Source organism: Mauremys mutica, chromosome 1, assembly GCF_020497125.1.
Source record: "Mauremys mutica isolate MM-2020 ecotype Southern chromosome 1, ASM2049712v1, whole genome shotgun sequence".
Taxonomy (NCBI): domain Eukaryota; kingdom Metazoa; phylum Chordata; order Testudines; family Geoemydidae; genus Mauremys; species Mauremys mutica.
In genome coordinates, this window is record NC_059072.1 from 311,780,754 (window position 1) to 311,797,578 (window position 16,825).

General features: G+C 42.2%; 1 protein-coding gene across 3 annotated transcripts in view; it reads left to right on the plus strand.

The window, feature by feature from the left end:
* The window catches only part of TRPC4 (transient receptor potential cation channel subfamily C member 4), a 199,358-nt gene that overhangs the window by 145,132 nt on the left and 37,401 nt on the right, over positions 1-16,825 (plus strand). For all 3 annotated transcript variants that reach the window (XM_045015238.1, XM_045015230.1, XM_045015247.1), the window contains one exon: positions 1,628-1,964. In XM_045015238.1, the coding sequence (XP_044871173.1) occupies positions 1,628-1,964 (337 nt within the window). The remainder of the gene's footprint in view (positions 1-1,627; positions 1,965-16,825) is intronic.

Below are 16,825 nucleotides of genomic sequence, written 5' to 3' on the forward strand. Positions count from 1 at the left end.
TCCAGACGTATACAGAAAGATGCACTTTGAATTTTAATTGAGTGCCAGATTCTGCCAAACCTACAGTGAGTAATACTTTCCCAGGCCAGTAGTTCCAATGATTTCAGGGACTATTTAAAAAGTAATATATTACTTAGCATGAGTAAGAATTGCCGAATCTGGCCCTTTGTAATTATAAGGTTTTATCAAAAAGCATGACACATATAAAACTTATAATTACTCTACATGCATATGATTGGAATTCAAAGCCACCTAAAATTGTTCAGTAGTGATGCTTTAAAAAAAAATTTCCTTGAACCAAACAGAAGCTAAATGAACAATTGTTAATGCATGGCTATATTAAGTTTTTAATTTTGATTGAGTGAGTATGTGTGTGTTTGATGCAAAAAGGAGCATGTTTCTTTTTTAACTTTTACTCTGTTTGATGGAAGTGTCAATCCTATTATATGTCTGCTTATGTCAGTTCTATTACTTCTCTGTCTCCCTGTATCAAATTTAGCATATGAACGATATGATAAAGGAAATCATATGAAGAAAAGTCTGAAATACACCAGAATCTTCTTTGAAAAATTGAAAATGGATATTAAGTGCATATATTTATATGAAAAATGACATTTGTAGAAAGTACTTTTAAAGTTACTTTTAAGAAACAGATAACTATGTAAAAATAAAAACAGGAGCTGGGTAGTATACAACACATTGTAAAATAATAAAATAACACTGTAAAATATTGTAAAGGATGCAAATAAATATGAAAAAGGTTTACTAAGAAAGGCAGGGAGCATTAGGGATGGCAAGTTATTTATGCGAGAAGCATACAGTATATCTACATAAGCTTTGCTCAGTATTCCGATAGATAGAACTAAATTAGAGAATTTTCAGGGAATGTGATGAGGAAGAGCTTTTTTTTTTTATTGCATTCAGTTTTACTTTTTGAAGATGCTAAATTATAGACCTGCAACAACAATAATTCTTTGTATTTTCACAGTGTCTTTTATCTGATGATCTTCAAGTTCTGTTCAAGAGCTGAGTGAATAATGGAAACTTTTTTTGTGAATATGTACTTGAATTTAAAACAAATGTTGAAACATCCATGTCACAACCCTTTTGTGTCTGATTTCCATTAACACTTGAGCAGTTGAGATTTACTAGCATAAATACTTTTGAAAAGTGAATTTTAAGGGCTTCCGTGGATGCTGGACACAGCATGAGCTATACCACTTCTGGGGGAGTAACATGAGGGAGTATCCTTTGGTAGGCACCATCTCTCCCAAAAGCCCCTGGCTTCATGGAGGCGCACACACCCAACACCTGTAGGATGAGGTAGAGATGTCTGGAGTGCCACAATGGGGCTGAGCCAAGTCCCCTTCTGTCCTCCCCACCCACCCTCTTTCCAATGACTGGCTTACTGGAGGAAGGAGGGACTTACCAGTCCTCATTCACATGGGCTACTATTATGAGTAGTACTTGCATAGGTTTTGTAAATAGCATGGTGGTTTCTCAAAAGCTTTCCTCTGTGTGCCCACCCAAAAGCCAATAAAAATATGGCCTTTAGTTCGTCTGTGAAGAAAATGAATGGGTGACAATCACATGGAATTGACTTTGTCCTTTCTTTCTTTCCCTTTAGTTTGTAGCCCAGCCCAACTGTCAGCAGCTGCTTGCATCCCGCTGGTACGATGAGTTCCCAGGCTGGAGGAGGCGGCACTGGGCAGTGAAGATGTTGACATGTGCCGTGATTGGACTCCTGTTCCCTGTCTTCTCTGTGTGCTACCTGATCGCTCCCAAAAGCCCACTAGGGCTGTTCATCAAAAAGCCATTTATCAAATTTATCTGTCATACTGCATCCTACTTGACTTTTCTGTTTCTGCTGCTCCTTGCCTCTCAGCACATCGACAGGTCGGACTTGAACATGCAGGGGCCACCGCCAACCGTCGTCGAGTGGATGATATTACCGTGGGTCCTGGGTAAATGTATTACTAAAGAAAATATAGTGGAAAATGTTAAATTCAGACATATTTTGTGAAGATTATTGAAGCAGGAATGTACTGTGGAATATGCCATCCCAGAATAGACCAGTAGGCCATCTAATCTAGTATTTGGGGACTGTAGCAGATAATTCAGAGGAAAGTTTAAAAAAAAAAGCCAGCCTGCTCCTGGCCAATTATAATTCTATACCATAGTAGGGGCAAGGGGGTAAAATTCAAGGGATTTTCTTTCTGACCTCAGCTGATGATTAATGTATGCCCTGTAGCCTAAGAATTGATACATTTGTGATGTCTATCCACCATAGTGCAGATTTATATAAATTACCAATTTGAAATTTACTAGATGATTCACTTTTTTTTGTAAAAAAAAGATCTATTTTCTTCTCTTATCATTCAATTTAGAGTCCCTTTAACATTTTATTTAATACTTGATAAATACTAGATAAGTTCATGGAGGATAGGTCCATCAATGGCTATTAGCCAGGATGGGCAGGAATGGTGTCCCTAGCCTCTCTTTGCCAGAAGCTGGGAATGAGCAACAGGGGATGGATCACTTGATGATTACCTGGTCTGTTCATTCCCTCTGGGGCACCTGGCATTGGCCACTGTCGGTAGACAGGATACTGGGCTAGATGGACCTTTGATCTTACCCAGTAGGGCCATTCTTATGTTCTTGTTTTTAGCTGTAAGGATGTTTTGTTACAGAGAACAAGACGGATTGTAGTACTTGCAGAAATTATAGTCTCAGAGTGTGTTGTTACTAATTTTAAATATTTCCAAAGGTCACAGCCATATTTCACAAATAATGAAGGTGCACAAATTATAATTAGTGCTGGTCAGAATTTTCCAATAAGCTTTTAAATCCAAAACAGACTTTTTTCAAACGTGTTTTTTTTTCTGTGAAAAATTATTGACTAGGGCTAGTTAACAAATTTCAGTCAAAACATTTTGCCATCAGAAAATGGGGTATTGTTAAAGTCAAAATTTTCCACAGTCGAGGACAGGGGGGCAGGAATGATTTCTGCTGAATTTTCTGTCAGGAAAATCAAAAGTAAACATTTTTGCCCAGGTTCACCTAAAACCAAATATTTTGTTTGGGTCACTGGATTGTTAACCTCTGTGTCTGCCTGAGTGGGTGCAGTGCCTCATGGGAGCTGTAGTTCCACTTCCTTCATGTCCCCATTCTCACCTTTAGCGCCTCCTCACTAGCCACACTACATCTGCCAAGATGTACTGTAGTCTCTGTTTTATTTTGGTTCAGTTAAAACTGATTCCTAAACAAATCAGGCTAATCTACAATAAGCCTGGTTTAAACCAATATAGGAGAGTCCACACAGAGGTTCATACAGGTTCATTACATTGGTTTAAAATCACAACTTCAGGTAAACTGGTGCTACTGTCCAGTGTCAATAAGGCTACACACAGATCCTTCTGCACAGTAGGCCCCTGACTTTCTTTCCATCCTCACAGTCAGGGCCGCCCAGAGAATTCCGGGGGCCCGGGGTCTTCGGCGGCGGGGGGCCCCCGCTCAGGGGCGGCTCTAGACCCCAGCGCGCCAAGCAGGCGCGTGGGGCGGCCCTTTCCCTGGGGGGGGCGGCATTTGGCTCCGGTTGAGCTCCCGCAGGCATGTCAATCGGAGCCGCGGGACGAGCGGACCTGCCGCAGGCATGACTGCGGCGGGTCCCGCGGCTCCGGTTGAGCTGCCGCAGTCATGCCTGCGGGAGGTCCAGCCGAGCCGCGGGACGAGCGCCCCCTCCGCAGTCATGCCTGCGGCAGGTCCGCTCGTCCCGGGCTCCGGTGGACCTGCCGCAGGCATGCCTGCGGGAGCTCAACCGGAGCCGCGGGAAGAGGGGAAACACTCCAGGGGCCCCGGAAAACACTCGTGGGGGCCCCTGCGGGACGCGGGGCCTGGGGCAAATTGCCCCTCTTGCCCCCCCCTCTGGGCGGCCCTGCTCACAGTTCTCTATGAAGCTATTGCTCTGACCACCTCCACAACCCTTCCTAGACTCCCTGACCTGTTAGCTTCAAAGGAAAATGGTGATGCATTTTATATTTTTGGCCCAAATTGAGAGGGCTCCAGATATTGTTGATCATGACATTTAGGATATGTCTACACGGCCCTGTAGTTCAGCCTATGTGGGTGTGAATTGCAGCATGTGCTGGCATGCTGCTCTGTAACTCCCCCATGTGGAAACTGTGGGTGCAGCCTAGATACCTTTTAGTTTGCACCTGCAGCATCCACATGGGATAGTTACTGTGCAGAATGATAGTGTGTGCTGCAATGCACGTCCACAAGGTTCGAACTGTGGACCCATGTAGACAAGCCCTCAGAATGCAGCTAGATAGTGCCTGACCTCTCATGGAGGGGAATGAGAAGGGACTGTTCCTTCTTTCTCCTACACTCCCCAGCAGCAGGGATGCATGTCCAAAGGAAGCGTGCAACATGCACAGACGCCTGCATGCTGATATGCTCTGAGAGGGATTGTGCTTTGTGAGATATGTTGCCTTCTGCAGTTTGCCCTGGGGATGGGGTAACACAGCTTCCCTCCATCCCCAGCACTGGGCTACACCTCAGTGCCACAGCTGAGCTCCGAGATTTATTGTCCTTTGTTTGCTAAATCTTGTTTTTAATCTAAAAAAGAAGCCAAAATATAGCAATTGTTTTTGCCAAGAAATTAATCAGTCTGTCAGGCTGGTTAGAGTTACAAATCGTACTGACGAGCCAAGCTAACGTCAGGATTTGGAATTCTTTCTTTTTTTTTAATCTTTTCTAATTAGTTATTAAAGTTTTTGTATTAACATGAAACAAACAAACAGAACCCAGTGGACCAAGAAGCGATCCTGTTGTGCTGTGCTCTGGCACATTCCTTCCCTTCAGATAGAGACTCCTATCTTGAGCAGGGAGCCTTCCTCAGCTACCCTGCAGCTGCTCAACTCCGGCCTAGCAACACCAGTCTGCAGTTTTCCAATATCACAATGCCAGGAAGGCACAGTACCCCCTCTCCCCAATGTCCCTGGATTGGGGGATAATCATCATCATCATCATTAATACTTAGCTGTTATATAGCTCTAAAATGCTTTAAAATGGATAGTATCATTATCCCAGTTTGACATATGGGTAGGTAAATTATGCATTTCTGCATACTGGATGCAGATACATTTTGAAGCATATACTGAACTTATGTAGCTCTAGGGTAAAAGTCCTATTTTAAAATTGGCAATGTAACCACCTAATCCCCTTTCCCAAAGCAAAGGTTATCCTGGAGCAGCTACAACATATCTCAAGGCTATTCACTTTTTTAAACAATAGACTCATGTTTCTTTCTCTTTGTTAGGGCAGTTCTGAATGTAATTTACATTTTAATGTTACCTCTCTTACTGTGAGTACAGACAAATGGGAGCTATACATATTCCTGACTTATCCTCAGTATGGATCTCATAATATATATGGCTCCATCATTTAATACTTAAGAAGCATTAAAATTGTCCATAATTATCTAAACTCTCTAAAGATCAAACATTAATTACCATTTTCCTACTAGTATGTAAAGGGCAATGTGTATAATTAACACGTTTTAAGAGTCCTTAGAATAGGAAACTCAATGGAAGAACCTGTATCAGACTACTTTCTCAAAGAGACAGTCAATTTTATAAGAAAAAAAATATCATTTAAGAAAGTTTTTTCATTTTTTTTTGGTTTTGTTTTACACAATTTACATGATTACACATGTTATATTACAATACCTGGTGATTATCTCTGCAGTAATAAACGTCAGTATAACTAGGACTAAGAGAATAAAACTAAAAAAGAACAACATTTAGGCTTAATATCTGGATAAACTTCCTGACAGTGAGATCTATTCATTTGTGGAACAGCCTCCTAATTGAAGTGGTGGAATTCCTATCTAAACAAGACTAAATGTACAATAGGGGGAAATCCTTCACTGCCAGGGAAACTGTATTATTCTTAAGGCTACGTTTTAGTCAAGGGCATTTTTAGTAAAAGTCATGGACAGGTCATGGGTAGGAAATAAAAATTCACAGCCCATGACCTGTCCATGACTTGTACTATATACCTGACTAAATCTTGGGAGTACTGCAGGTGCTTTGGGGGGGGGGCGTGCAGACGCTGAGGGGGGCAGCCCAGTGGGCAGCATGGGTGCTCGGGGAGGGAGTCTGGGGGCACCGCAGGTGCTCTGCTGGGAGCAGCCCAGGACCCCCTCTGGTGTTGGAGTTGGCGGAGCTGGCAGGCTTCCTACCTAACTTCTCAGAAGTGGTGACATATACCTCCCTCAGCTCCTAACTCCACGGGTTCCCGTTGGCCGGGAACCGTGGGAGCTAGGAGCTGAAGGAAGGACATTTTGCCACTTCCGGGGAGCCCATCCTCAGGTAAGTACCGGCCAAAGCCCTCATCCTCTCCCGCACCCGAACCCACAGCCCTGAACCCCCCACCTAAACTCCTGCTGCTGCTGGGGGTGGGAGGTGGTCCAAGACTGCCCCAGCAGCGGCCGGTGTGACTGGCCCAGTCACGGAGATCATGGAAAGTCTCGGAATCCATGACTTCCATGACCTCCGTGACAGACTCACAGCCTTAATTATTATTAGTTATTATTTTGACATCCTGAAGTTTGCTAGTTGTTTTCATAGGAAAAATAAAAAGACATCATCCCTGCCCTCATTGAGGCAATGAGCAAGAGTAAGTTGGAATGAGCAAGAGCAATAAACAATAGAAGTGAGGGAGTGAGACAGACCAATCTTTTTCATTACTAGATTCGTAGATTCCAAGGCCAGAAGGGACCACTGTGATCATCTAGTCTGACCTCCTGTATAACAGAGGCCAGAGAACTTTCCCAAAAAATTATCCGTGCCATCACTAGATTCTATGTGATTACCCTATTGCCCTTTGCACTATGCCAGCAATGTAAAAGGGGTGAAACCAGGCAGAAACAGCTCTCTCCCAAAATGTCTCTGGTGAAAGGGGCTTCCGTAACCAACATACAGCTGCCAAACCAGCACTACAGGAGCCCAAATCACAGCCCCTGATGTAGAGGACAAGTCAGAGGAGAGATGATACATGACTGGATCACTGCTGCAGTCACTATTCTCAGCTGACAGACAACCCATAGGGGGCCATTGCAGTCAATGTTTTGAGTTTCAAGCAGCCCTGAGGCTGCTCTAATTTATGTCAGGCCTCCAGATAACTCAAGAATAGAGTGACAACAAAGTTGGCTTAAGCCATCTTTGTCTTTCCCCCTCCAGTCTTGCCCTTAGCACAGGAATGGAGGAATAGACAATCAGGACATTCACTTCTATGAATTCTATAGTCAATAGCTTTGTTTTAATAAACTCATTGGTGTTTTTCTCAGTCTGTTTTGTGGGGATGTAGCAAATGGCAATGGGCTCTTGATATCATAGTAGTATTAGGTTGGCGTGCATATGCTGTTCTTCGGGTGGCTGTCTTTTTTCTGGACCATTCTGCAAGTGACTTAGAAGGACATAACAACAAGAGAGAAAGTTTCTCTGACCCCCCAAAAAAAAAAAGAAGAATCACTGCATTAATACGGCTCACTTACTGTTGTTGTGCTAGATTGCTGGGGGAAAGAGTGAACAAGAGTGTCAGAAAAAGAAAGAGATGAAATATTTTCCTCAAAGAAGATGAGGAACGTCTATGAGAGAAAAATTCTTAAGAAGAATAATTTGGGTTCTTATAACTTTATTATTAGTGGTAGTATTGAGATTGTAGAATTTTCCAGGTTGGGTCCATCTCACGTTCTTGAAAGGGCATGGAAAATTCCTATTTTTCTGTTGTTAATTTTCATGTTTCCATAACACTTTTAATAATTCAGCGTGGGTTTGTTTGGATAAATTGAGTGTGTATTTCTATGGTCTTCTCTAGAATATTCAGCTTAATAAGGCTCTGGATTGTATTGAATGTAAAAAGAACAGGGATTTAGTGGCTTTTTTTTAACAATGTGTTTCCATGCCTTGTTCTTTCTGTCAGATTGTTTGATACAGGTTATTAGAGAGTGAGAACCTATAGGGAAGGAGGAAGCTTGTAAATTGTGCAAAATACACAACTTCATGGCTGAAGAAATTCTAGGTGGGATGTGTGTGATAGTATAGTCTTGTTGAGAGCAAAGTGTATCTGAATCAAGAGGAGGTGCTAGCCCACCGGGGGGCCCCTAAGCCAGAGTATCTTTGGGCCCCCTCTTACTGACCCCTTAAAAATAATAATTGCATTATTTCTGCAAATCAAAAAATATACCAACACAATATATAATAATACACTTCTTAAGTCCATGTTAAATAAGATGAATGGTATTTTGGGGGTAATACTAAACTGGGGCACCCTTGAGCTGTTTGGGGCAATTGCTTAGTCTGCTTATATCTAGTGACGCTACAAATGAATATGCAAAAGTTCAGTGTGAACTGTTTATAGATGTGACATTAACAGGGGAATCATTATCAGCAACAGGTCAGGAAAGAAGCATAAAATATTGATCAGCAGGTACTGGAAATGGGGTTGTTAGAAGGAGCAGAGATAAAGGGTAATGTGGCCACCCAGATGAAATAACACACACCCAGATGGAGACAAAGGAAGCATAGTGAAGGAAAATAAACACTTACATTGTGGAACAGATCTCTATCCAAGAAGATTCAATGAATACATATTGTATCTGTGAGCTAAGAGAGTAAGTTAAGCATAAATTATGTGACCTTCGGAACCACTGTAACCCGGGGCTCAAAAATGAGAGGGAATGAAATCCTGCTTTTTCAAATAATGTTATTCGTTTCCTTTGTTCTGCATATTAAGGTTGCCCAAACACTTTCCATTATAAGACCCTGCTTTCAGTTGCTTATAAGTTTGCCCAACTATAACTGTTTGGGCTACAATTTTCTTTGCAGGGTGTGAGCTAAAATGGTTGAGCCATTTCCAAGAATGAGGATAGAAAAAACATTGTTTTGCAGATGTTAAAAACTTGGGCGTTTTATGTCCCTCTATATTCTGTAGTAGCAAATGGGTGATGCTAACTGAATGAGCAGGTATTCAATATTTATCTCTTTATTGTTCAGTGCTTGACCCTAGGCCTTTTTTACTGCACACCATTTAAGCCCTGCTCTGAAGGAAGAATTAATAATTTCCTCATGGGCTTTTCTATGATGTGCATAACTATAGCATCTGATATATAATGTAATGTATGAGTAGAAAGCTCAGAAAATAAAGGTTGTTCCTTTAATTAACAATGACCTTCTGAGCCTTGAGTTTTACAGAGCCTTTTATCAGTTATGACTGACTTCCATCCCAATGGCAATGGCTTAGAATTACAAACACTCTATTTTTACAAGATAATATAAAAGGTTATAGCATCCAGGCGAGCATTTATCCCAATCTGCTGTTTTACTGTAGCCAGAACACTTTATTGATGGAGTCAGTATTTGCCAAGAGAGTACATAATACCTGGAGCTTGGTCATATTTTTAAGCAAGCAAGCGCCACCATTGGTGTTATTCCAAAACTGAAATCCTTTTATCTGTTAAAGTAACAAAATGTGCAGCTTAGAGGACTATTCAAATGATTTGTTCTAGTACACATAAAACTACTACTGAAAAGGTTAATATAGTTCATAATGGTGACTCATTCTGTCAATACTTTAGAACTATGGATTCATGCAAAAAAGATTTTGAAAAAAAATAGGACAATTTAAAATTCAAATATGACTATGTATTCAGTTTAACAATGAGATTAAGTACCTACTGATTTTCAGAAGTGCCACAGTGACTTGCACAAGTTTCACTGAAAATCAACAGGGTTTGTGCTCCTAAATCACTTGGGCCCCACTCAAAGGTATTTAGGCACCTAACTCCCATTGATCCTTTGAGCCTTAGGCTCTTTTGAAAATCCCACTCTTAATTGATAAATATTCTAGATGAATATCTCCATTAAATTGCTGTACCGGCACTGAAGCACAGCAATTACTAATTAGAGTAACAAGAAGTGTATAAATTAATTAGTATAGGATTGTAGCAATGAACTGTTGGGCTAGATGTTAACATGTATAAAATTAAGGATCTCTTAGGTAATATAGCTATACACCCAGGTTTACCCTTTTTATCCCCTGTATAATCTTGTGAAAGCAAGAAAATAATTTGTACGTTAAATAAACATCATAACTGTCGGCATATTAAAGCCACAAGCAATGCCAATGAAACCTTAAAAGATTATAAAACAAATTCTGCAAGATTTACACCTCACACTGAGTTCAGGACATATTTTATTTTAATATACAGACTCCTGTGCAGAATATATCTGAGAGCATGGAAGCATATTCAAATATCCTGTTTGTTGAGCATGAGTCAACAGCAGCACTGTGCAAAAATATTGACTTTGCTTCACTATATTTTTTGCAGTAATTCCAGTATTTCTCCATTTGTGACACTGAAGACATTGTTATGTGTAAAAAATATTTTCCTTTCTGCCTTCATAAAATTAAGAGTCTTCATTAACTTGTTCCTGCCACAAATTAACCATTTCCAAAGAAAAAAACAGGATTTTTAAAATTAAAATCTAGCCTGCATCTGAATTTCTGAAGTCAAATCAAAACAATTTTTACTACTTTTTGCTGTTTTTCCCTCCTAGAGTGAGACTTTTTAATACAACACAATTCAGTCTATATAGTGGGGAAATATGTTTTCATGTCTGTTTCAGTTCCACTTGGGTACAATTAAATAGATAGATGGATGGACGGATGATTTAAATAGTAGCTAGATGTTGTCATGAATTTTAGTTATAGTCAGCAACCAGTTAATTCACAGCTTGATCCTGTGAGGTGCTGAGGACCCTGACTGCCATTGAAGCCAGTGGGAATTAAGGGTGCAGGATTCAGCCCTCATTGCCTTTTGCCTGTAGTAGGTCCATAATCTCCCAGAGTCTAATTAGGTACCTAAATATAAATGAAGGGTCTGAATTTTAAGGAAGGTTTGGAAATGTTGGCAAATAATAACCATTCATTCACCCTGGCATAAGCGTACAGGAAGAACTTACTTACACAGCTCATTACCAACAAGAGACTGGCACAGCTAGCTCCTGCAGTTGTCTTCTCCTCCCTGGATTGTAAACTACTCAACCACTTAAAATGAGATTTAGACAGAAAATCAAAAGAAAGCAGCTGAGGATGTCAAAGAATGAAAAGGAATAAAGCAATTACTGTCTGTTCAATAGATCTATTCAATTAGAGTCCTCGGGGTAGTTTAATAAAAGACTCTGTAGCCTCCACGGCACAAGTTGTTTTCTTTATTAACCTGAAGAAACTTACTCAGATACTGGTTTTTTTTGTTTTGTTATTACTGGTGTCTCATATATCCTGCAGAGTCTAAATAAGTTAATAACCACCAAATGCACTGCACACGGAGGGCCTGTGCAGGAGGCTGACCAAAGAATACTTTTGAAAACATCTAGGGCCAGTTTTTAAAAGTTCTCTAGGTATCTGAAAATACAGTGAGATTCTCAAAAGTGCCAAGCCCCCTTAATTTGAATTAGAAAGCTATCTGTATCTTCAGGCATCTAAATACTTTTAAAAATCTGGTCCCTAGTGACTTAGGGGTCTATGCCAAAATAAACATAAAAATTGATGTCTTTTATATACCCAAGACCATGAAAACTACATTTAACCCACAGAGGCACCTCCTAGTTCCAGGATCCCAAGATGGGTAAACCTGAAAAGGTTTGGCTGTTCATTTCAGACAAACCCAAAGGTTCCTAGAATGTTTAGCCATACCAGATTGAGCTGAAATTTCACAAGATATTCAGTGTTACTGCTTCTGGTCTGTCAGGTCAGAAATACTGTGAATCCATCATCTCAGGTATTATTTCTTTGCCAGAGCCTTGAACTGCAATGGCATGACAAAATGAGAGGAAAAAAATGGAACATAAAGCAAGATAGATGTACTAAGTTACATTTCATTACAGCTAACACTATAGTTGTCAACAAAAATGCATATGTGTTTGCTAGTAAGATTTTGGCAAAAGACTTTCAATGTATTTTTAATGTAACTACTATATATACATGGTTTTGGAAAGTGACAGAGTACAGAAAATGGCAGGATTCTTATTTTATTTATTTAATTATTTAAGAGACAATCCCCTTGTAAGGGGCACAAGTGGGCCCCTCTATCTTCTGCCACTTCTGCACCCACAAATCAGCCAGAGACCTCAGTTTTGGTGCAGTCACCCATGCTCTTTATTCACATTACAAGTTCCCACCATTTGTAGCTACAGACAGTGTCAGGCTCACAGCCTCAGGCACTGCTAGCTTCTGCAGCCAGCAGGGGAGAGCAGCCTCTAACTCCCTAGCTCCTCCCTTTCCTCTCCCACGGCTTCCTTCCTGCCATCCTCTATGTAGCCCCTGGATAACGAGGCCAGCAGCTGTCCCCTATTTGCCAGTTAGACCTGGGCTTACTCAGTCAGCTCCAATTCCCCTTTCCTGATTGGAGCTGGTGTGACAGAGGTCTGGCTCAGGGTTTCCTAGCCAGCACTCTGTCACACATCTCCCCCCTTATGAACCACCAGGTTCATCCTTCCTCAGCCTCTCCACCCCTGTCTGGTGGGGTTCATCCGGGGAAGCCTCTCCCCCTCTTTCGGGCAATCACTGGTGTCCTCTCCTGGAGGTTCCTTCATCCCCCACCTGCAAAAAAGTAAATTGGTCTGGGGGTAGATGTCCCCATAGCTCTGCCGCCACCCACAGGTCTTCACACCAATCGCACCCCAGCAGGCGTCTCCTTTATCCCCTTTTCTTCCGGTAGGGAATCGAGGCCAATCCTGACCTCCTGCTGGACACCCTGGGCCTCGGGTTCCCCCAAGTCACCAAGCGGGATCCCCATTTTTCTCCTGGGAGCTGTGTTATGGGGAGCTCCAGTTGCCCCTTTTCTCCCTCTAAGGGGCTTGGGCTGGCCTTCTCCCCTGCACCTCCTTCCTTCTGTCTACCCTATCGGGGCTCTGATATCTAGGGTTCTCATGTTCATTACCCCAAGGACCTGGCTCCTCTCCCTCCCCGAGGCTTCTCAGTCCAGGGGTCCCCATCCCTTTCTTCCGGGAACCTTTCCTTCTCCCTCCATGGCGAGGGCCCCAGGCTGCACCTAACATAATGGGGTATGGTAAACCCTCTACTACCCCAACCAGCTTCCATTTAAAGCTGCCCCGCACTTCTAGGGGCACCTGGGACACTGGGCAGTGTCTTCTGTCCCCATGGATGCACCTAGAATTATGCAGTGCGGTTTTATCAGCCTCCTCTGGATGAGCGAGCAGGCTGAAGCCGTATCCACCAGGTCCCTCTGGAGTTTCTTCCCCACCCTCACTGGGATGGTGGATAGCCTCTGCCCTCTTTCCTGCCCTACAGCATTAGTTCAGCTGCAAAATATGGCCAACCCACATTCCATACCTGGGAAGTCCCCCTTTTTATGCCCTGACTGTCCACACTGCCAATAAACAATCACGCCGGCTCTACTGGGAGCTCTTTGGGGTTCCTCCTTCCTCTCGGGGCCTTTCCCAGGAAGGGGGGGTTCCCTCACCTTCTTTCACAACTCTCTGTCTTCATAGGGTCGGCCCTCTCTTCGGGGCACGTTTGCCTCCGTGCACTCCTCGGTCAGCTTGACTGCTGCATCGACTGTACATGGCTGATGTCGCCTGACCCAGACTCGAATATTCTTGGGGAGGCCCTGTAGCAATTGCTCTAGGACGAGGGTGTCCATTAGCTCCCCCACCGTTTGTGTCTTGGGCTTCAGCCAGCAGGTGGCCTAGTCCATCAGTCTCTGGGCAAATGCCCGGGACTGCACAGCCCCTGTCCATCGGTACACATCGGGGCTGCTAGTCCCTCCCACTACTCATAGACTCATAGACTTAAGGTCAGAAGGGACCATTATGATCATCTAGTCTGACCCCCTGCACAATGCAGGCCACAGAATCTCACCCACCCACTCCTGTAACAAACTTCAAATCGTGGTTTGAAGACCTCAAGCTGCAGAGAATCCTCCAGCAAGTGACCTGTGCCTCACGCTGCAGAGGAAGGCGAAAAACCTCCAGGGCCTCTGCCAATCTGCCCTGGAGGAAAATTCCTTCCCAACCCCAAATATGGTGATCAGTTAAACCCTGAGCATGTGGGCAAGACTCACCAGCCAGCACCCAGGAAAGAATTCTCTATAGTAACTCAGATCCCACCCCCTCCAAATATACTCATCACAGACCATTGGGCATATTTAACTGCTAATAATTAAAGATCAATTAATTGCCAAAATTAGGCTATCCCATCATACCATCCCCTCCATAAACTTATCAAGCTTAGTCTTGAAGCCAGATATGTCTTTTGCCCCCACTAATCCCCTTGGAAGGCTGTTCCAGAACTTCACTCCTCCAATGGTTGGAAACCTTTGTCTAATTTCAAGTCTAAATTTCCTAGTATCCAGTTTATATCCATTTTTTCTTCTGTCCACATTGATACTAAGCTTAAATAATTCCTCTTTCTCCCTGATATTTATCCCTCTGATATATTTATAAAGAGCAATCATGTCTCCCCTCAGCCTTCTTTTGGTTAGGCTAAACAAGCCAAGCTCTTTGAGTCTCTTTTCATAAGACAAGTTTTCCATTCATCGGATCATCCTAGTAGCCCTTCTCTGTACCTGTTCCAGTTTGAATTCATCCTTCTTAAGCATGGGAGACCAGAACTGCACACAGTATTACAGATGCGGTCTCACCAGTGCCTTGTATAACGGTACTAACACCTCCTTATCTTTACTGGAAATACCTCGCCTGATGCATTCTAAAACCACATTAGCTTTTTTAATGGCCCTATCACATTGGCGGCTCATTGTCATCCTGTGATCAACCAATACTCCAAGGTCCTTCTCCTCATCTGTTACTTCCAACTGATGTGCCCCCAATTTATAACCAAAATTCTTGTTATTAATCCCTAAATGCATGACCTTGCACTTTTCACTATTAAGTTTCATCCTATTATTATTACTCCAGTTTACAAGGTCATCCAGATCTTCCTGTATGATATCCCGGTCCTTCTCCATGTTAGCAATACCTCCCAGCTTTGTGTCATCCGCAAACTTTATTAGCACATTCCCACTTTTTGTGCCAAGGTCAGTAATAAAAAGATTAAATAAGATTGGATCCAGAACCGATCCCTGAGGAACTCCACTAGTAACCTCCTTCCAGTCTGACAGTTCACCTTTCAGTATGACTCATTGTAGTCTCCCCTTTAACCAGTTCCTTATCCACCTTTCAATTTTCATATTGATCCCCATCTTTTCCAATTTAACTAATAATTCCCCATGTGGAACCGTATCAAATGCCTTACTGAAATCGAGGCAGATTAGATCCACTGTGTTTCCTTGGTCTAAAAAATCTGTTACCTTCTCAAAGAAGGAGATTAGGTTGATTTGGCATGATCTACCTTTTGTAAAAACATGTTGTATTTTGTCCCAATTACCACTGACCTCAATGTCCTTAACTACTTTCTCCTTCAAAATTTTTTCCAAGACCTTGCATACTACAGATGTCAAACTAACAGGCCTATCGTTACTCGGATCACTTTTTTTCCTTTTCTTAAAAATAGGAACTATGTTAGCAATTCTCCAGTTGTACAGTACAACCCCTGAGTTTACTGATTCATTAAAAAATCTTGCTAATGGGCTTGCAATTTCATGTGCCAGTTCCTTTAATATTCTTGGATGAAGATTAGCTGGGCCCCCCCAATTTCATCCCATTAAGCTGTTCGAGTTTGTCTTCTACCTCGGATGTGGTAATATCTACCTCCATATCCTCATTCCCATTTGTCATCCGTCCATTATCCCTAACCTCCTCATTAGCCTCATTAAAGACTGAGGCAAAATATTTGTTTAGATATCGGGCCATGCCTAGATTATCCTTAACCTCCACTCCATCCTCAGTGTTTAGTGTTCCCACTGCTTCTTTTTTTTTTCTTCTTATTTATATGGCTATAGAACCTTTTACTATTGGTTTTAATTCCCTTTGCAAGGTCCAACTCTACATGGCTTTTGGCCTTTCTCACTTTATTCCAACATGTTCTGACCTCAATAAGGTAGCTTTCCTTGCTAATCCCTCCCATCTTCCACTCCTTGTGGCTTTTTGTTTTTTCTTAATCACCTCTCTAAGATCCTTGCTCCTCCAGCTTGGTCTACAACTCCTGCCTATGAATTTTTTCCCTTTTCTTGGGATGCAGGCTTCTGATAGTTTCTGCAACTTTGACTTGAAGTAATTCCAGGCCTCCTCCGCCTTTAGATCCAGAAGTTCTTCAGTCCAATCCACTTCCCTAACTAATTTCCTTAATTCTTTAAAGTTAGCCCTTTTGAAATAAAAAACCCTAGTCCCAGATCTATTTTTGTTTATCCTTCCGTCTAGTTTGAACTGAATTAGCTCATGATCACTCGAACCAAGGTTGTCCCCTACAACGATTTCTTTTATGAGGTCCTCACTACTCACCAAAACCAAATCTAAAATGACATCCCCTCTTGTTGGTTCTTCAACTACTTGGTGAAGGAATCCATCAGCTATCGCATCCAGAAAAATCTGAGCCCTATTATTATTACTAGAGTTGTCCTCCAGTCTATATCTGGGAAGTTAAAGTCTCCCATGATCACACAATTCCCATTAGTGTTTACTTCATTAAAAACATTAAAAAGGTCTCTATCCATATCCAAATCAGATCCCGGCGGTCTGTAGCACACCCCAAGCACTAGCTCAGGGGAGGCTCTAGTAGCTTTCTTTCCCAATGTGATTTTTGCCCAGACAGACTCTGTCTTATCCATTCCATCACTTCTTAT